Genomic DNA, 22,621 nt, shown 5'->3' with positions numbered 1-22,621 from the left:
AAGAGGGACATTAAATGTCAAGAAATTGAGATTTTAAAAGTTTTACATAAGAACTAATTGTCTTAGTTCACAGGATATACACCTGTTCTGTCCAATCAAGTATTTATTTTGCAAAGAACCTTTGAGTTGAAATGGATCTGCCATATATTCATTTAGGTCACCTGTTAAATTGTACATGGAATACTTAGCATTATGATAAATAGTATGTTTTGACAATGACTATTATCAGTAACAGGAAGCTTACTACTACCACCACCAATTATTTATTCCACCCTTCATTGAATACTTTTTTACTCATGGAGAAAGCTTTTACTTTTTTTAGTAACATTTTTTTAGGTACTTACTACATACGAGGCACTAGCAGTTAGCTAGTAAGGAAATAGAGATGAATAAAAAAAAAAGTTCTCTACTTTCCAAACACACGACCTGGCAATCTGGTGCTATAAAGATTACAGCCTAGGAAAAATTGTGGGACAGTTTAACCCTAGCCTATAGGTTCACTATTGGTCCGAATCGACTCGATGGCACGCAACAGCGGCATCAACACATGACAATCACAAGTACTTTAAATTTCAAATCTTAAGTAAAAATAAAAATGGGAATAGATGAAAACAGGAAGACCTTACCATAAGAGAAAAAGTAAAACCAAAATAGAACTATTAGATAAAGGAAGACAGCTTTCTATGCTATTCATTTATAAAATGATCTTTTTCTTTTGTAGTAACTGAGATTAATTTATAGTTGTCACCATCACAAAATGTGTTAAATTAATTTTAAAAAACATAAAGTATTCACCTCTCAGGTATTTAACAGGGCTTCAAATAGTACATGGGAAATGTTCATGATCTTCAATTTCATTTTATATGAACTTTTTGAAGCTCCTTCATATTTTGTGGAATATATATATTATTTGTTTAAATAGAAATTTCTTTTAATGAAGGTGGGCGTCTTTTGCAACATCACCTTTGCTTTTCTAAGGACCTGTTAGCTGGCACACAAAGACAGTCTCTGACACCTAAAAAACAGACTGCCTGCACCTCGCATCCACTTGGATACCTCCCTGTGGCCCGAGGAAGATTTGTCCATCTCAAAGGTAAAATACAGCTTCATCATTACGAAGATTACCATTCAATCCATAGTACTTTAAATCTGACTGGGAATTCCATCTTCTGTCTGCACAATAACTTGACAAATATTAGCGTGAACCGCTAAGGCAGTGTGACAACCGCATGCTGAGAGCAAAGTCTCACTAATGTGTTTTGGCATGCAGGTTTGTAATCACACATTTACATATGCAATGACCTACATTTGCATGTCAGATCACACACTGTTGTGGTTTATTAAGACTGGGCACCTCCCTGTGCTTGGCGGCCAGAGTGGCGAGAGCGGGCCAGAGGGCAGTGTTTTTTGGCAGTTGAGGGATAAACTGCCACCAAGGATTAGGTTGATATAGGCTGAGCATTAGACACTTCATTAGACGTAATCTGTTTAACAGTGGGCAGTGTATGTAAACTTCACAGCCCATTTGCAGCACCTTTCCCCCCCCATGGCCTTTCTTCAAAGCGCAGTGTGGGTGAGTGACAGCTTGTCTCATGTGCTCCCATGTCCTGTCACCCAGTGTAGACATGGAGAACTGACATGAGAAAGAAGCATAGCCGCACATTTTCAACTACCCCTGGGTCTCTTCGCCATACTGCAAATATTGTGTAGCAATAAGCTTGTATAGGATGAGGTCTCCTTTAAAAGACCATCAGACAGGTAACACATATACTTCAGGAATGATTCAATCCCAATCAAGTTACCTCCCACTGTAGGAAGCATTGGATTGGGAGCTTGAAATAAAGAGGTATCAACAAATCCCCACCCAAGAAAAGCCCTACTTTTAGAAAAGACCTATACTCTTTTTTTTTTAAATGAAGCCTAGTTCCCATACCTAATTTCAAGTTTAACATCTTGAGTTAGATTAGGAATAATAGAACTCAGTAAAACAATGGGAGGTAAACCAGCATAAATTGTAAACCAAATAAAATCCCTTGACTTGACTTTTCCCTATTCTGTTGGATTGTAAACTAGGTTTCAGTCTCTGTAGTCCCTTAATGACCAGTTTCTTAGTCACCCACCCTCCCTCCCAGCAAAACTACTAGATGGTTTCTGAACCTTAGGTAAGTCACTTAAAGGATCCTCAACTCTGAAGAGTAGAAGCCTCCTCACTGTTTTATTCTAGAAAACAAGGAAAATGAAGTCTTCCCACACTTAATCATAGGCTCATCTACCAGCCACATCATATATACCCCAAGTGCACCCCAAGATCTTTGACTTCCCCATGGCTTTGCATTGATAGGCTTTTTCCCATGCTTTCTCTATATGGCAAACTATGGTTCATCTTTGAGATTTGGTTCCATTGCCAACTCTTCCAAAGAACCATCTTTGGCTCAGCCAACCAGGTCTACTGATTCTGTTCTCTGTTGTTTCCATAGCAATTGACAGCAGTCATTCAAAAACAGCTGTAGATGCATAGGCACTGTGCCAGGTGCTAGATCGCACTGAATTTATACAAGATGAATATTTATCCTGCTTTCCATAAAACGTTATACGGCAAATTAGGTTCCCAGTTCGCAATGTCTACTCAAAGTACCCAGTGTCATGAGTCATGTGTTTTACAAACTGCCAGCACTCGCCTTACTTGCTGCCTAGTGGTTCTGTTTCCCATGCTTTTGTTTCCAAGCCCCTTTTGTGGACCTTTGGGGCTCATATATTTAAATGGTTTATTAATGGAGTACCATGATTAATATCCTTTATTCTGTACACCAGTCGGTTATTTTGCTATAAGATGATGGGAGGAGGGGCGTAAAGGATGATACTTTCAGATCAACGTTGAGTCACTCTGAATGTTAATAGTTTATATACATATATATTTCTCTACCCAGCCATTGAGCTCCTCAAATATAGAGCCCAAGTTTCATTTATCTTTATTTATAGATGCCATGGAGATGGAGAAGTAAACAATAAACAATTACTCAACAAAATAAATGCAAACAACTTCAAATACCTAGTGCGTGACTACAATTACTGAGTTGTATACTCTAAATCTACTAGATTTCTCTAGTAGAGAAACGGTATGGTGTACTGAAAAGAATACCATACCTAGAAAGCAGGACCTCTGCCACTGAGAACGTAGCCCTTCAAATCAATCTTGCATCCAAATCTGACATAGGCATACCATCTCCAGAGGGATCCAATGAGTTCCCATAGCACCCAGAAGGAGAGGAACTGACTGCTCCCCAAGAGTAGCCCTCAATTTGATGCCATCGGTTCATTTTCCACCCCCAGGGTCCCTACAGGACAGGGAAGAACTAGCCATGTGGGTTTCCAAGACGAACTCTTTGCAGGAGTGGACAGCCTCGTCTTTCTCTCAGGAGGGACACAGGTTCTGGAACTCGTTAGGCCTGGGCTCAAATCTAAAACATGCTTTGCTTTGCCCCTACCTAAATTTTATTTGCTTGCCCCTCTTACTCTGGACCACTAGTGCCTGCCCACCCTCCGTTGCTAGGTGTACCACGTCCCACTCAATCCCGGGCACGATAGTCTCCATTGGAACCCTTTTTATCATGTGGACTGGCCTCTGGATTCCCTAATGGAAATGGCGTGCTCCTCTGAATATGAGGTACTTCAACGGTGGTGATACAGTATACTCAACTATAGTTATTTTCCCAAGTCCTTTTAATACTTATTGAAGAACAGTCCGTAAAACTCTATTTGGTGGCACTTAGATGATCTGGTTGACACATTCTCAACCTACAGTTAAAAATAACAGGAAAACTGGCGAGGAAAGTAACTCTTGTGGGAGCCACAGAGCTACAAGTTTGAAATGGATTTTCATGACCAAAGAAAATTGACAAGGGCATGGCTAGATTAGCACATTGCGTCTTCCGCAATTCCTAACAATGACTATTTATCCCATCCAATTATCTTAACACAAATTCAACGAGAAGCACCAACGTATAGTTAATTAACATGGATAACATAACTATAAAACCTATATTGGTTGCTTCTTATGGTACTTATTTCTTATCTAAGTGTAACATACACAGGCATCTTCACTTAAAGGGCATAATTAAAACTTTTTGTGGTAAACTCTGTTTTCAGACCATTTAAGTATCTGAAACTATATACATATAGATGATCCGATAAAAAACATCCTAAAATCTCAGAAACATAAAATAAGCATTCCAAAACACATGCCAAGCAAGAAATTAAACAAGAGAGTGAATGAAGCTTTATCTTTATATAGCACCCTGAGTGTTCTTGCTCCTTATTAACAGATCTCTTGTTGATCGAAATAAACTCTAATGACATACCAGATCTTGCTAACTAATTGGGATTAACTTCTACATGTCAGCCCGTTTACTGCTTCCTTCACACAAATAGCTTTTCATTTCAGAGTAAAATTCATTCTATTGTGCCCTTGGCTCCTCTTCTCACTGGTGGAGATTCTCTAAACGACTCATAATATCCTCGGACTAAATTAATTGCTTTAAATGTGAAGGTAAGAACATTTACTGTGCAATAAGATAATTCAGAATAACATGAGGAGCATTCTCTCTGGGGAAATTAGAAGAGTCGCAGCATGACTCAATACACTCCCTAGAGAGAAAATTATGTCCTGATAATTCCTGGAGGTATTGTTATCAATGATCTAATACATAAGCCAGTATTAATTATAATACTTAACACCATTAGCAAGGTTTTCATTGTTATTCCAAACTCAACTCTTACTGATGATTTTCATGTCATCACTTACTTAGATTAGGAAATTAATTAAATTTCATATTAATATGGTTGGCTTTCTCCAAACTTTGAAATTTTTTAAACATTAAATGCCTTTCCATTTTACTTAGCAAAACAGCTCAGGGTATGATCTTTTCTGTCACTCACTTCCAAACTACACAAACTTGAATATCCTAACAATTCCTAACACGACTCTGTCATACAGTATTTCTGAGAACCCTCATTAAAAACCTGAAGACACCATATGTGCCAGTAAAAACTAATTATTCAGGCTTCCCATTTGAAAATTTTTCTCCCTTAAATTTCTTGAACTATTTCAAAAGTGACCTATCCCTAAATATTTCTGTGTTGGAGGCTGACACCAGCTTGAACAATATGCCATCACTCATTATAGCTGGTTTTATATTACACAAAGGAAGAACTCTACCCCAAAATATTGAGTCTCCCAGCTTAATGACAACAGGATCCTCAATAGCACAAATACTTTCATCTCCCCTACTCTTCTATGAGCACTACTACCAACTATAGTTACCCAGTAAGATTAACTATGGAGAAAGAAATCATTTTAACAAAAGAGAAATCGACTGAGCAGTTTTGTGCTTTTGTTTATTTAATCTATAAATATTAATTGAACATCTATTATGTGCCAGACATCACACAAAGATAATGGATTATCTGATAGTCAGTGAAAGTAAAGGCAGAAAACTGGTCTCACAAAGCTTCCATACTAGCAGGTGGGAGAGGAGGCGGGCTGGAGGGAAACATAAATAATGAGCACATAATATGCAGGCAACTAAGCAAATGCACAATAGTCTCTCATTTCCCCTCTGTATGACTAAGTAGTATGCAGAAAATTAAACTAGGATGACGTGGTAGAAAATGAGTGGGTAGTACAGGGACGATGTTAGCACAGAGGTGACATTTCCACTGAGATGAAAAGACAAAAAGTACAAAAGAGCAGCTATAGCAGAAAGAACAGCTGGATAAAAGTCTTCAGGAAAGAACTGCTTGATGTTTTCAAGGGCAGTGCACAAACAAACATACACATACACACCATGGCTGAAGTTTGGTGGGCAAAGAGGACACTGTAAAGGGACAAGGTTGAAGAAGAGTGCTCTGTTGAAATCCAATAGTGCTTGGACAGCAAGAGTCAGGAGTCTGGGTTTGAAGCAGAGGAGTACTGTAATGTATCCTTATAATACACATTTTACAAAGACACCCCATGCTGTGTGAGGAGAAGGGTCTGTGGAGGAGGGTGTTTAGAGCAAGAGCAGAAGCAGCAGCTTAGACAGTGGACAGAACTCGACATAGTAAGAGATAGTAACAGACTTAACCTGAGGAGCTTATGTGGAGATTAGCACAGGAAGACTGAATCAGGCTATGATCTAGATATAGAGTTAAGGAACATTCTGAGCAATTAAACATGGGGTGCAAATGGCGGGGGTAGGGGTGGGGGTGTCACTGATTCATAGCTTAAGGTGGGTAACAAAACAACGTGTTTGTTTTTCAATATGGACTAAAGCTGTGGTTAAAGAAATGCGTGGGCCAAGTGAAATCAGCACACATTGTAATCACCATCATCATCACTAATATTTAATGAGTGGTATTATATGCCAAAGGAGCTCAGGTGGTATTGTGGGTTAGGCTGCAAACCACAAGGTCGGCAGTTCAACCCATCAGCCTTTCCACAGAAGAAAGGTGAGTCTGTCAGTCCGTATAATCCAGCAAGCTGTTCTACTCTGTCTACCAGGTCTCTGTGAGTTGAATGCGTCAATGGCAGTGAGTATGCACCAACCACCGAGCTAGAAAAACATGGCAGAAACTATTCATTTGCTGATAAGAAAACTTATTTTTTCATGAAGAAGACTATTTTTTTGAGATTTATAGATATTAAATAACTTGCCCTCCATCAAACAGCTAGTGAGAAGAACCTTCAGTCCCAAGTACTCAGAAGCTCATGCTCTGCACCTCGTCCAGTCCCGGCCCAGCTCCGCCACATAGCCCTCCCTGTAGCTGCTGGTGTTTCAGAGTGCTACTGTTAGCTGTCAACTCTCACTTCGCTCACCTCCTCTATGCAGTCTCACTCATCATGATCTACTGATGAATGTAAAATTTCACTCTGGCCCAGTACCTTCTTCTAATTTTCAAATAGATGTCCACACATTCAAAATTGCTCTTCCCCTCCTACCCTCTTCCTCAATTGCTGCTACTTATCCAGCCCCTCGCCCTTAACCAGGTCCTCATTTGGGCCCCAAGCTATACAAATGTGCCTCCAACACATTGCTCAAGTTTGTCCTCTCCTCTACGTGGTCAAAGACTTGGTCTAGTCTGTAACAGAAACGACCTCTGTGCCTCAAGAACTATCTTTCTTCAATGCCTTCTCCTTTCTGTGCTGGACCTCATCCTACAGTAGATGCAAGGCACACCTTCCGCTATATTATACAAAGCCTCCACAGGCTCATCACTCTTAACCTGAGAGGCACTTTGTTTCTAACAACATGAGACTTGCCCCTGTTACAAGAAGCAATGTTCTTTCAAGCTTGTGTCCCTTTATACATACGATTTGTCTGTCTGGAACACCTTTCTCCTCATGACCTGATAAACTAACTCATCCCTTAATATTTTTGTTGAAAAATCCCAGTAACAGTTAAGTTCTCCATGACCTCCACAGGGAGAGTGGTCACTGCCTCCTCTGTGATCACCAGGCAGAAGCCAGGTGTCAGATTACCATATTTTTTCTGCTCTTTATGAAAAGAAATACATCCTATTATCTCTGTTCATAGTACAGTTTCTTGAAACACTGTCAATTTCCCCCAGCTTACTGGTTAATTATCCTAATATCTCAATAATTAAATGACATTAAAATATAGAGGAATTTATTTTATGTAAGACTAAAATAGCTTATTAAGTCCCTTGAAAGTTTATTTTGTTCCAGAGATAAGATTTTCTTGGTTTGCATCCTTCAAATCACCTCCTAACCTGACTTGCCAATTACAATAAATGTGTCGTCCGAGGTAACCCATTTATAGCAAGTTCCCTAAGAGACATGTGTTACTGGAATTTTCACATTAATGAGTAGTCAATGTATCTATTTTCTCACTTAGATTTCCAAACCAGTCAAAACCGAAGGATCTACAGCATATCATTTGCTAATTTGACAGGAAATATCAATGGAGAAAATCCACATTACTCTCAATTAAAATTACCCAGTTTGGTAACAGGGATTGCTTGATAAGTGAGGTAAGGTAAAATAAGTATGATTTTAAATCCTAGTACAAAAGAATTGCAAACACTTTACTGCAAACAAATAAGTCATTCAGTCTTTGGAGACTTTATCTTCAATTGCAGAAGATAAATAAAAAATAGACAAAGCAGAAGTAGAAAGAACAATTCATTTTTTCAAAGTACAGGGAAATATACTAAGTTACCTGAATATAAAAGGGGGAAAAGTAACAGAAGATCCAATCTTCTGGCACATGCCACTTCATTGCAAAGGAAACCGAAAACCTCCGTGAGGGTGACACATGGAAGTAGATGCAATCATGGAAAAAGAGTAGGGTGGTCACATATTGCTCACTACACCCACGTTATGCTGAGACTAATCTAGGTAATCGAACGGCATGTGTTTTAGGAGAATGAACCAAACAAAAGTCAGTGACCAATAAAACTCAATCTCTACTTTGGTTCACAAGCAAAGAATAGCTTATAGTGATCTTTTTGGTAAAAGTCCTCTAAAATACAATAATTTTCTTTGTGAGCTAAAGAAATAGATGGCTGCCCGCTGTGATCTACAAGGAGAGAGAGCAAGCAGTTCTATGGGCACAGTGTCCTTACAGTGAAGTTAGTGCCTGCCCATATCATCCCCAGGTAACTGATTCTAGAAGTTGATGTCAAGTGAAATTGATCACATAAACCTTTCTCACCCCTCCTGGGCATCCTATCAAAACTTTTCTGGAAACTTGCCCTATATCTCCTTATATTCCTATCCTGAATGAGAACTCAATTATTTTAAAAAGAGAAGAAGAACAAAATAGAAGAATAATTCATAACTAAAAGTTATCCTGTATGAATGATAAATCTGACTGGGCAAAAAGGGAATACTTATTAAAATTCCTAAATTTGAAAAATATTTCTTTTGTGAATATTTTAGTGACTGTGAAACATAACCATGATCATATGATAAGGTCATAATAGTCACATAAAATTATATAACTGCAAAACTCCAAACTCACAGCCATTGAGTTGACGCTGATCCACAGTGGCCCTATAGCACAGATTAGGACTGCCCTTGTGGGTTTCCAAGAGGAGAGTAGAAAGACCCGTTTCTCCCTCCGAGCTGCAGATGGTTTCGAATTGTAACCACTACAGCACCAGGACTCCCTAAACTGGTATAAAGGAAGACAAGATATAAAGGTATCCTAAATCTAAACTTATACAACTGATTTCAACAAACATCCTACCTACTAACTTACTACTACTACTGTCACGTCAAAGCCAACTGATCACAACCCAACGGAGCAGAGTAGAACTACTGGAAATCTTTACTGGATCTTCATTCATCTAGAAAGCATTAGTTCAATGTTGTTCTTCACAACAGTTACTGTACGAAGTTCTGTACCTACTCCAAGAGAGTACAACTATTAACTAGGCTTCAAACTTGTCCTTTAGCATTTTAATCAGAGCCAAGAGGTGAGGAGACCGGTTACAAAGATGTTATAATAATCTAGGTATGAATTGCCAATACATAATCTCAACTAGAGTAACAGAGAAAAGACTGAAGTTGTCAAGGATTTCATCTTGCTGGGATCCACAGTCAAAGCTCTTGGAAACAGCTGTCAAGAAATCAAACGATGCATTGCACTAGGTAAATCCGCTGCACAAAACCTTCCAAAGTGCTGAAAAGCAAGGATGTTACCTTGAGGACTGGGTGCACCTGACCCAAGCTATGGTATTTTCAAATGCACGTAAAAGTTGAGCATGGAATAAGGAAGACTGAAGAAGAATCGATGCTTTGGAATTATAGTGCTCGTGAAAAATATTTGAAGTACCAAGGGCCATTAAAACACATTTTTTGTTTGGGGAAGTACAGACAGAAGGCTCCTAAGAGGCAAGGATGGTGAGACTTGGTCTCAAATACTTTGGAAATGTTGTGGGAGAGATTAGTCTCTGGAGAAGGACATCACGCGTGAAAGAGCAGCAACAAAAATGCGGAAGCCCCTCAACAAGATGGAATGGCATGGAAGCTGCAATGAGGGCTCAAACATGAGAACAATTGTGAGGTGGCGCGGGACCAGACCCTTTTCCTTCTGTTGTTCACAGGGTCGCTATGAGGCAGAACTGGTTCTATGGAGCCTAACAGAACCAACAAGGGTGCTATCATTCAGGATGTAGAGAATTAGCCAAAAAAAGTAGCAATTTCTGATGCCATTAAGTCAATTCTGATTCATAATGACCACAGGGAACACAGTGTAAGAGCTGCCTAGGTTTCCAAGGCTGTGATCTTTACAGAAGCAGACTGCTACTCTCCTCTTTCTCCCACAGTGACCAACCGGGGGAGGGGGCTGAGTGTTCAAACTGCCAATCTTTCAGTTAGCAGCCAGGTTTTTAAGGAAGGTGCCTGAACAATGAGTATGGCATTCCCTTGTTTCAAGCTTGGGCAACTATGATCGTAAAAGTACAACCTTGCACAAAATATAACAAATCTTACCTTGCTACGAGTTTGAGGTGCTGAGTATGCACTGGACTGTTATCTGCAGGCTGGCAGTTCAAACCCCCCAGCTGTTCCATGGGAGAAAGATAAGACTATTGGTTCCCATAAGATAAATAACCCCAGACGCCCCACGTGAGGTCACTGTGAGTCGCAATCAACTCAATGGCAGTGGGTTTGGAATTATGAAGAGCCACAAAAATTGAGAGGATGAGATGGGTCAGTAAAAGTATGTGAAATCTAATGAATTACTAGGCTGGAGTCAGATGGATCTGAAGATTTTAAACAGAGGACAGGTATGATTTGACTGAAACAAGGTACTGGGTTGGAAATAGACTAAAGAAAGGCAAGCATGAAAACAAAGAGATCAAAGGGGAAAATATTACCACAAAATAAAGGTGAGAAATTGAAAAACTTTGACTGAAGTGATAGTAGTGGAGGAATTAAGAAGGGTTTCCATTCTAAACCTACTTAAAGACTGAATTCACAGGATCTGCTAACAGACTGGATCCTAGATGAGAGGTGTCAGTTTGTAAGGGCTGGCACTCTGAGGTTTAGCCTGTGGAAACAGAAAAATGGACTTGCTGCTGAAAGAAAAGAGAGCGAGAGAAACCTATCAGCAGGCAGTTTTAGCAGCTCTATTAAGAGTTCAGTTTGAGACATCTAGAACACGTGTCAATGTGACATCAAGTAGGCAGCTGGTCATGTATGTCTGGAATCCACAGCAGAGGTTCAGTCTGAGATGCATCACTGAGTTGGCTGCATAAAGAATCATGTGACTAGAAAAGAGTATCCAGTATGCGATAATATAGAAAAGTGGTCCCGTGTCAGGGCCTTGCGGCACGCTATCATTAAAAAGTCCAGGATATGAAGAAAGGAAGCAAACAGAGAAAATAAGGGTTCTCGAAGCCAAATGACGAGCGCGCTTCAAAAAGAAGGGTATGGTCAACTCCACAATACGCAGTTCCTATGTCACGTGAGATGGGGCCCAGGAACTGACTGGGAGACTGAGCAAGATAAGGAGCCGAGCATCTTGACAAGCACAGTTTAGTGACGTCTGCGGCGGGTGTGGGACAGGAGAATGTAAATGAAATGGGTTTAAGAGATTGGAAGGCAGAAGGAGAGACAGGATACAGAGAAGTATTTCTAGGAATTTTGTGGTATATGGGAGCAGTGGAATATGTTAATAGTAACAGGCAGGCACAGCTTCACAACTATTTTTTAGGTTGTTTTGTTGTACTGTTTAAGATGAGAAAATAACAGCGTTCAATAGACGCACTGGGTCAAATTAAGTAGGAAAGAAGGTGGAATTTGGTACATCTGGGAGAGAGCTGGCCTTTGAGAGGAGCTGCGATTGTTCACTCAATGACAGAAGGCAGGCAGATGCTGGGAGGAGGACATTGTGGTGGGAGTCTGTGGAGGCTCTCTTCCGATTGCTTCAGCTTGATCTGTGAAATAGGAAGCAACGTTGTCAGCCGACAACGAGTGTGTGCTAGGCATCTGAGGAAAGAGAGGGTGTGGAATAGCCATCATGGAGAGTGCAGAGTGAATGGAGGAAGGACACGATGTGGCTGCTGAGCGGTCGGAGGGTCTACTTGAGGTTCATGGCCATGAATTTGAACTATGACAAGAGTCTTCTGTCCTCAGAACAACTGCTCTGCCTCCCTCGGTGGCTAGACCAGTCCTAAGACTTGCTGAGATAAACTACTAAAGGTAGAACCTAACCTCTGAATGCCCATAAGGATTGCTCAAAACAGACTACTGAATGCCATGAGAGGCACCTTTAATAAAGTCAGTTTATCAAAAGAAGCCAAAAGGAGCTTGACACAGCGGATGCAGGTATGGATTATGATAAGAGCTGTATGAGCCCCCAATAAAATGATTTTTTTAAAGCCAAATGATTACTTCACAGTGCAAATAACTCTGTAAGATACATAAATAACACAAGAACTGAAAGTAATACAGTTATCATGTCCAAAAGTCTGATCCATTTTATGGAGTCTACTCTCTAGCCTCCTGAATAGTAGACCCTAAGCAAACTACAAGGTAACTTCAAGCAAACTTCTTCTCCACTTCAGCTTCACACTCAATCTAAAGATATTCAAAAGCACTTAGCTTGCATAGGCAAAGAGCCTTAAGGAAGTGGTCAATCTACCTCACTGCTTAGAGTGAGGCCTAGGACAAGATTCTCATTATACTTTCTAAGCTATAAAAATAAGTTTATTGTCTTTTACTTAACTATAAATTTGGAATCCCTGTTCCTCCTCACAAACAGCCAAAGCAATACTCCAAACTCACTGCCATCAAATCAATTGTGACTCAGAGAGACCCTCTAGGACAGAGTAGCATTGGCCCCTTTTGGTTTCCAAGGTGCAAACCTTGACAGGGACAGAGAGATGGGGAGGGTGGGGGGTGTCTGAGCTGCTGACCTCATGGCCAGCAGCCCGATGTGCAACCCGTTATGCCAACAAGGCTCTGAAAGGAAGACTAGATCTTTTTAAATGTCCAGAAAATGCCTCGCATAATCATTACTAACCCTCCTTCTAATCATTTCCAGAAATTCTCAGACATGTGCTCTGGTAATTATTTTATATTTAACTATATGGTAAAAGAGTGACCAGATCACAGCTATCTTCAGTTTTCATATATCAAAGTAACTCTCAAAACATCACCCAAAACTTTCCATAACTTAAAATGTATCTCATAGTAACAGGTAAATACTTTATTTCTGTCAACACCTTTCCTACAGTACAGTCTGTTTAAAAAAACAATCCATTGTTCCACAAGCAAGAATCCAAGGCAATGAAGATATGGAGCATAAAGATCTAGTCCAAATGTCTTCTCAGTGCCTGTTAGGCTCTCCTGAAGGGAAGAAGAAGAGAAGGAAGAAGGGAAGGGGCGAGGTGGGAAAGAGGGAGGGAGGAGGGAGGGAAACTGGGAGAGGAAAATCTTTCCCTAATTTCCAGAGAAAGAAAGCCAAACAAAAATAGTAAAGATGGCATTTTAAAGCTTACAAAATAAAAAAGGAAAGTACACTGCCCAGGAAATGAGAGCACATATTATGCATTATGGGGTTAGAGTATTCGCCTCAGAACAAGAAAAAGAAAGGGTATGCCAAGAACATACATCACTCACCATTAGAACAGGGGATTGGTATTCGACCCTAAGAAAGCTGACTTCCTTCCCTGTCGGTGTAAGTCCCGGCTTACATTAACATTACAAAAGTGAAAGAAGTCACTTGGCTAACCATATGTTGCCATATCACCCCCATTATTCAGGCCAATGTCGTGGAACAAAACAAAAGGAGGTTGTCAACCCAGGGCAGGAGCTGTCCTTTCCCGGTCTTTTAAAATAATGCTACTGAGAGTAATAACATTTTTCAGACTTAATAAGCAATAGCGCCTGTAAGCTCTTGTCAGGCAATCTTTCCTTCCCTGTCTCACAACATCAGTCTGAATGCAGGAGAGGGGGCGGGAAAGAAATCTTTCTCCCTTACCCTGCTCCCACAAGGCAGCTAGAGCCCGGATGACACTTGCCTATTTCCAACAGGGAAAGAGGTCCACCAGCACAGGAGCAGCAGCAGCAGGGGGCAAACACGAGAGGGGCAGTGTGAAAAGAAATGCAGACCCACTCGCCTAATTCTGAAATGGAAGCTGTGTGGCAACCCAGAGTCTCTAAGGAGAACAATTCACTCATTCCCGCCTCCTGCCGCCACTCCGACCTTTCCTGCTAGGTGAGCCAGTAGGAGGCAAAAATGAAAGTGCTTATTTGGTTCCTTTGAAACACACCAGACTGAAAAACTGTGACTTTCAAAATCCTAACATAAAGGACCCAATTTTTAGAGGCGTTTCTTTTACTGCCTTCAAATAGATACAATGTAATAAAAACTCTGTGTGTGTGTGTGTGTGTGTGTGTGTGTGTGCGCGCGCGCGAAAATTGGCACTATGTCTTTGGATGAGAGATCGAATTTGCTTATTATATAATCTTGATAATAAAATGTAGGGCAAAATAAAAAAAGATAGTACATTTAAAAAACAAAATACTGTCATCTTCAAATTAAAACATTGACCTTACTTTAAACTAAAATGTCTCTACTCAATACAGAGAATTCAAGCCGGTATAAGGAAGACAGGGAATTTTAAACTTCAATAAGGTTTAAATTAAGAGTAATTAATATAACTTAGATTGGGGCTGATGTATGGACATCCAAATGGGCTTCAATTGCAAGCTGAGCCTGCACATGTGAAAAGGTGAGTCCTTCCCCTCAGGGAGAGCTCACCCTAAAAGGCGGAATAAGGAAAAAGCCCGATAGAAAGGAAACAAGTGTCCTGAGTCGAGGAAAAGAAATACCAAAAACAGCATCACCCAGTTCCCAAGGAAAGAGCACTCACTTTTAGATGCTCTTTGAAAGATAGGCAGGATTTTTTTAAATGGAGAGGACAATGAAAAAGACAAAATAAGAAATATCACAGAAGCAGAATAAGGTATTTTCTGGGCAGTATTTTTCTAAACTGTGCTTCACAGAATACTGATTCTGAGAAGAGTCAATATACAGGCTTACAAACCAAAAATGAGAGTACCATAGTTAAATCAGTTTGGTCAACACCACACACTATCACCTTCTTAAAACCCTGGAAACAACATGGCAGTAAAGAAACTGTTATGCTATGTCTCCCAAGTCTTATTTTGGCTAAAAAAACTCATTTGAAAAATCATTAATTCCTCAAACAATTTTAAAATATTGGCTAAGCTACACTGGGGTGACAATGGTAGCAGAGCAAATGTCAGGCATATTTCAGGATGCCTCACACATGAGGCTGAGAAATACTGTCTGCCTGAACAATGAAAACGAGGGGCTGCCCCTACACAGGGGTGTCTGTTATTTTTAAATGTCATTATACTGAGCTCTGTGACAGGCATTGATATCGAATGCAGGGTGCTAAGTGATGAAATAATAATGGGTGTCTATTTTTTACTGAAACCATCCTTTTTATCATTTCATAACAAATTAGCAACTACCTAACAGGAAAGAGACACTGTGAAGAGTAAGCAGAGCGTGACAACGCGGAAAACAACAGCAGGGCAGGACCAGCCAGGCACGGAAACGCACAGGGAACTCCCAAAGCAACCTCAGCTTTCTTTCTTCTCCCTAAGCCCACTATTAAGTCATGCTGACCGCCAAGTTGATGGTTCAAACCCAAAAGCCACTCCTTGGGGAGAAGAAGAGGCTGTCTGCTCCTGTAACGCCATATCGATTCTGAAACCCTGTATAAGATTGCTATGAGTCAGAATTGGCTTGGGGGCAGTTGAGGATTTTTCATTTTTTCATTAAGCCTAATATTAACCCCAACACCTATATGCCACTCAAAGTTAATGGCTGCCCTTCCTGCCCCTCCTTCATGTTTGTACATAAAACAGCATATTAAAGCAAAGAAATAATTCTGCAGAAAAGATGGAAAGCTGTAATCAGTATTTGAGGGCTACTTTATTTCTTAAAGGAAATGTAAATGTATTACTTTTGTCCTTCCTCTCAAATAGATTTCAAATAGATTGATGCCAGTGTTGATGAGAACACATATTACCTGTGGTTGGAACTGAGGAACAGGTGGCCCTTGCATTCCTTGTGATTGCTCATCCATTGTCTGACGCACCGGGAACTTCAGAATCCTGCAAAAAGTGCACAGTGGGAGGGTAAATAACGGAAGCCCATCAGATGCCTCAGCCTGCACTGAGGTCCTGGAGACTTACTTGATGCTTCAACAATTACTGTGATAGCCACACTCTGCCGTTAGCTAAGCCCAACTCTGCCTAACTCGTACAACCGTCCACTGGCCCCAACAGCTCGTCTTCCCTTAAGGAGCATTATATACTTAAACTTTCCTCCCATGTAATCCCCAAGATGAAATCTTCTCTTCTCAATTATCCCTTACAGATCCCATAGCTGTCTGACATGAGAAGATAATTGCCATGGTTACCTTCCTACAATTAGTCATGCTCAGTGTTTTATATCCCTAAAATATACCTTATCTTCACATTTTAAAAATGTTAGTATTTTCATTTTGCATGCTTACTTATCATTTTTTAATGACAGTAAGATTTTAAAAGGCCAATCCTCATATGAGGATGTTTACTCTTGGGTGCATATTTTGCTTATGATTATAAAACACCCATTAATTCAGTAAACATATGGTGAAAGTCAATTACATGCCAGGTACTGAACAATACACATAAAATTCTCAATACAAATAAAGCACAACCCTTGATTTCTACAAGCTACTTTTGCAATGGTTTTAATACAAATACCAAGTGTTTCTGTAGGCTCTCTTTTTAAAAAGAAAACATTTTATTGGGGGCTCATACATCTCTTAACACAATCCATACATACATCCAATGTGTTAAGCACATTTGTATATTTGTTGCCATCAACATTTTCAAAACAGTTTTTTTTCTACTTGAGCCCTTGGCATCGGCTCGTTTTTCCCCTCCAACCCAGTCCTCCCTCAAGAACAACTGATAATTTATAAATTATTATTTTTTCATGTCTTACACTGACTGATATCTCCCTTCACCCACTTTTCTGTTGTCCATCCCTCTGGGAGGGAGTTATATGTATGTCATTGTGATTGGTTTCTCCTTTTCTCCCCATTCCCCCTTCCCCTATTGGTATCACTACTCTCATTATTGGTCCTGAGGGGTTTATCCATCATGGATTCCCTGTGTTTCCAGCTCTTATCTGTACCTGTGTACATGCTCTGATGTAGCCGGATTTGTAAAGCAGATTTGGGGTCGTGATAGTGGGGAGGTCTGTAGGTACTTTTATGTGTCATTTTGTAACTGAAATTGAATAGGTGAACCAAAGCTGTGTTCTCATAGTTCTGGCTTATCAGTACCCTGGGTGCCATCCTCATATTCATCAATATCTATACACATGGAGGCAAGAGTAGAACATTTCTTCTTTCAAACCCCTACGGCACTGCATTTAAAATAAATGTTCCACAGTCTAAATGCCATTGCAGAAAGGTTGGAGATTTAAGCCTTCCAAGAAGTGCCCTGCAAGAACCATCTGTCAAAAAAATCTACTTCCACAGAGTCAGCACGGCATGTATTAGGTAGCACAGTTCTACACTGACACACGAGTCACCGAAACTCAGCATCAATTTGAAGACGACTGGTTATACAGCAGGGTACCCAGGTAGTGCAGCAGGTTTAGCACTACAAACAGTTGGCATTTCAAAGTCGCCAGTCACTCCAAGGGAGAAAGATGAGGTCCTCTGTCCCAGGAAGAGTTATATCCTTGGAAACCCTGTGGAGCAGCTCTATTCCGCCCTCCAACGTGTGACAAGTTAGAATCAGCTCAGCGGCAGTGAGGTTGATGGATCCATTGGGGCAAACTGACATTTTAACAATATTGGTCTTCCAATCCATGAACATAGTATTTACTTAGGCTCTCTGAAACAAGAAACAACATAACAGCACACCCAGTGAGGAGATTCCAACCCCCAGCAACCCTAGAAGACAGAGTAGAAAGCCTCATCGTTCTCCCACAGAGTGGCTGCTGGGTTTGAACTAATGACTTTGCAGTTAGCAGTCCAATGCAGAACCACTATGCCACCAGGGCTCCTAGGAACAGTAACGACTACATTAAAATACATAAAAGTATAGCACATCTAATCTAAATTAAAGTGGATGGGCGATGAGGAATGGGGAAGTTTGTAGTAAAAGGTTAGGCTGAAAACACAAGTGTCAGATGGAGAAATGATTTTATATATATATGTATGATATTCATTTTGTCCAGGGAATTCATGTTATAGGAGTGGCAGTGGGCAGAACCACAAGCAAGAGCACCAGTTAAGCCTGGAACAAAGCAGCTAAATGTTAAAAGGACCCTCACCAATTTCCTCTTACTTGACTTTAACGCCTTTCATCACAACAGACTAACCATTTCTCCTAAAACTGTCTGTGATACCACATCCTCTTGTGTTTTCTCGGACACTGGAGCTACTCTTCCTTGGGTGCCCTTTTGTTCTAACTTTAGGTCAGAGTGCTCCAACACTGAAATCTCTACAGTTTTCTTTTTCTTTGAAAAACCTACACTCTTTCGTCAAATCATCCCCCTCAGCCCCATGCCTTCAAATGCCACTGTCATGAGGTTTTCCAAAATTCTCATTGCCACCCTTGACACGTGGCCTGGGTTCTAAGTTTCCTGCTCCTATATCCAACAGCTTTCCTGACCCCTCCGCATGAGTAGAGGATTCCTGGCCCCATCCTCCCACAACGCTAGCTCTTCCTTCAGCCTTTATCTCTAGACATGGATCAACAGGTACTCAGTTAGTCCAGCCCCACAATTCTCTGGAGTCTCCAGATTACTTTAACTGAAAATCCCAAAGACCTTTGGTTTATGTGCATTATTTTATCAACATTTCGCATATTCAAAATTGAGACAAAGAAAAAACAGTATATAGGAATTCATTTACCAAACCCCATTATGTTATATTAAAAAATAACTCTATTTCTCCAAAATATTAGTTTGGTAAAGGACACTGTTTTACATTTTTCAAATTTCTTTAATGTCTAGCTTCATAAAAGTAGTTTACACATTAAATTGTTGAGATATAATGTTTTGGTTCATACATACAAAGAAAACCAGGCTTTACACAAATGCATAGCTAGAAAAAATAAAAGTATATCAAAAACATTTTCATAGATTGGTCAATATTCTTCTCTGACACAATTATCAAATTTGACAGGAGATAGACTCTTAGAGTTAGCTGCAAATTGAGACTCGGATCATATGGATGACACACTGTACTACATTGTGTTAAAACTAAGCCTACATATACCACCATTTAGATAAAGCTTTTACTCACTCATGACTTTTAACATCATTCATTGGTCATCTGGAAAATTGAAAGTTCACTTAGTTATGCATAACTTCCATCTGTTGATAATTCTATTAAACAATATTTTCTAAAATCACATTCATCGGAATCACCACTGATGTCATCACAAAAGTCTTTAAATAATGTATGGCTGTCATGATAGTGAATAAGCCTTTCCCAAAATTCTCCCACTTCAAAGTTCAATTGTTGTCATTGGCAACTAATAAAGTTTCCTTTGAAGTGACAGCTACTTTATTAATTTTCAGTAATGTAATGTTCGTGTAAATAGTCCTAGTTTGTGAGCTGTCCCTTCAAGAAGATATGGTGTTGCACAAAAGCAATAGCTGTTCCATTTGCTAGTCACACAACCACATAAGTGGTTTTCCGGGAGTTTTATCGATGCGGTGCTTTAATCACCGTCCTCGCTCTGTCACTGCTTCCTCTGCCATGGCACTGCCCCATCACAGCGACCCTGTATTGGGAATCTCCATTGGAGCAGCCAGTTGCATCTGATCCTGAGGAGCAGCTAGTGGGTGTGAAGCTCCAACTCTGAGGTCAGCAATCCAACACGTATAAGTCGACTAATCCAACAATGACACTACAGGGCTATTTTGCCACACATATATAAGTGACATGTACTCAAAGGTCATTAATTGATAAGAATAATATTTGTATTATTTGTTTCATCAAATAAAACTGGCATTTTTATATTACAAGGGTCATGTAAAGAATATGACAATTAGTTGTTTTATGCCACTACCTGCATTCATGCTATGGTGTCAGCAGTTATACAAATAATTTCTTAGTACTAATATAAAAAGTTTTGATCTTAAAGACCATATGATAGTCTCAAGGACCAACATCCCCACTCCCCCACCCCACACACACCATCTCAGAAATCTGCAGATCACACTTTGAAAAGAGTTAGACCAAAACCTGAAAGTCATCCTTTAACCTCCCTTTCTTCATCTCCTCACTCTTCACATCCAACCAATTCATAAGTGACATTTGTTCTGTTCTGAACACATCTCTCAAATTTCTCCATAACCACCACCACTATGTTAGGAGAAGTTACCACTCCCATCTGTTGTAAAACACCAGAGTCCACCCTAACTCACAGTGACCAGAGACACAACGTACCAAATCCCTGCCCAGCCCCGGGTCAGCCTCGCAATTATTATGTTTGTGCCCATCCTTGAAAACACCTTGCTTCAAATCCGCCTCCTTAAGGGTCTCTGGTTTTTTATTTGTTCTTCACTGACTCCCATTCTTACTGAGCATCATGTCCTTCTCCTTGTACTGGTCCTTCCTCATTGGTATGCCCAAAGTACATAAGATGAAGTCTCACCTACCTACCTTGCTTCTAAGGAGAATTCTGAATGTGTTGTTTCAAGTCATATTTGTTTATCTGGCAATCCATGGCATATTCAATATTATTTTCCAATATCATAATCCACAGACATCAATTCTTTATTTTTCACATGTATGAGGTGACACTTTGGACTACCAAAATGGCCCACTAATTGGTCTCTCTTTTTCCACTATTCTCTTAACTGTAACTTTTTAAAACGTTAGGTCAAATCCAGACACTCTCAGAATAACGCCCAAACTCCATGTCAACATTGTAAGGCCCTGTAAATAATAACTGAAACAACTTCCCCAATTCTTGTATGTAGCTACATTCTTTTCAGAATATAAAAGTATAAAACTAGGAAGCTGAATTTTAGATATAAATGTTAATTATAAAACCATTTAGTTTTAAGAAATCAGGCCTGTCAGTGGACTGAATTTCCATAATTTATATGACCCTGGTAAGAAAATTATTAAAGTATCATATACTGTACATACTACAAATAATAAGCTAGTCCCCACTGGATACTATATTAATAACCACCATGATTTAAACACTGAAATAACATACAGTACCTAAATGAAAATAATACTCATTACTCTCCTACCTCTCAATTTTGAACAAATTAATAACTTTTCTAAAGGAATTATCTCATGTTAAATTATGCTATGGATATACCAAAAACCCACTCTTGTATAGGCGACTGACTCGTAGCAACCCTGCCTAGAGTTCCCAAGGTAGTAAATCTTTACAGAAAGAGACAGCCCATCATTTTCCCTCAGAGAGGCTGGCAGATAACAGACTCATGCTTACTCAAGAGGGCTACCAGGGAACCTTCGCTTAGCAATACTTTTTCCTAAATTTTAAGTAGACAATCACAGTGTATATTTACCTTACCTAGATTCTTAATAAAAATTAGGTTTTTTATTCTAGACCTATAAACATCTTGAACAAATGTCACCTTTAAAATTTTATGAAAAAAATACAAATTTATTATTTTTTTCAGAAACAGACTTAAAATAAAACCAATCAGCATTTCAAAACATTGATGATTCTCAATTTAAAGTACAGTATTAGAACTTAATTCCTAGGGGGGAAAGGTGAAACATAAAGTGTATTTGGAACAAAATATTCTGGAGTGTTTTACTGGTGGTAAAGAATTTTATTTATTTTGGTGACATAATCAGAACATTCTAACTATCCTTCAGGCAAGGGGAAATATTTTAAAATGGTAGTCAAGATTAAAGAATGTTTAAGAAATATTTGGCAGTCTTAATATTCAGAATCAGAATTAGCTATTTTTCTTGGCCCCAAAGTCACCATTCAGAGGATAATTCCTGACCTCGCCTTCCTGTCTCCATTTGACTGAGTCGGCCAGTATAACTCAAAATAATCAAGCAAATGACATATGCACATCCCACAATTCAAAGAAAATGAAATAGAACTGCTTAAAGTCAACAGTTCATTCTTACATTTCTGTCTCATCATGAGCAAATTCTTAAGAGCTACTAAGATAATCCAATCTCTAAAGAGGATGATGACTGTTTCTAGAACCTTCCATTCTCAATATTCGTAGTTGCTAAAACCCTAACTATAGACTCAATTCAGTTTCCACATCTCAAGGAAACCACTGGGTCAGCATAGGCTAGTTTACTTCCGAAGTCCTTGGGTGGAAAAACAACTGCTGGACTTGGCTATTAACCTAAAGGGTAGGCCCTAACAGTTAGAGGTTCATGTCTATTCTGAGGTTTTCAAAAGGAAGTCGTGGAAATCTACTTGAAAAAAAAAATCAGCCATTGAAAACCCTATGGAACACCATTCTAATTTGACATGCACAAGGTCATGGGTCATCATAAGTCCGAGTTGACTCAATAGCAAATGGTTTTTTTAGTATGC

General features: G+C 39.6%; 1 protein-coding gene across 1 annotated transcript in view; it reads right to left on the bottom strand.

The window, feature by feature from the left end:
* The window catches only part of NEK7 (NIMA related kinase 7), a 182,121-nt gene that overhangs the window by 85,518 nt on the left and 73,982 nt on the right, over positions 1-22,621 (bottom strand). The window contains exon 2 of the mRNA XM_075528720.1: positions 16,078-16,162. Coding sequence (XP_075384835.1) covers positions 16,078-16,134 — 57 coding nt within the window. The 5' untranslated portion in view covers positions 16,135-16,162. The remainder of the gene's footprint in view (positions 1-16,077; positions 16,163-22,621) is intronic.

This window comes from Tenrec ecaudatus, chromosome 1 (genome assembly GCF_050624435.1).
Source record: "Tenrec ecaudatus isolate mTenEca1 chromosome 1, mTenEca1.hap1, whole genome shotgun sequence".
In the NCBI taxonomy this organism is placed as follows: domain Eukaryota; kingdom Metazoa; phylum Chordata; class Mammalia; order Afrosoricida; family Tenrecidae; genus Tenrec; species Tenrec ecaudatus.
Note: the sequence above shows the minus strand (reverse complement) of the source record. Positions and strands in the feature narration are given on the sequence as shown.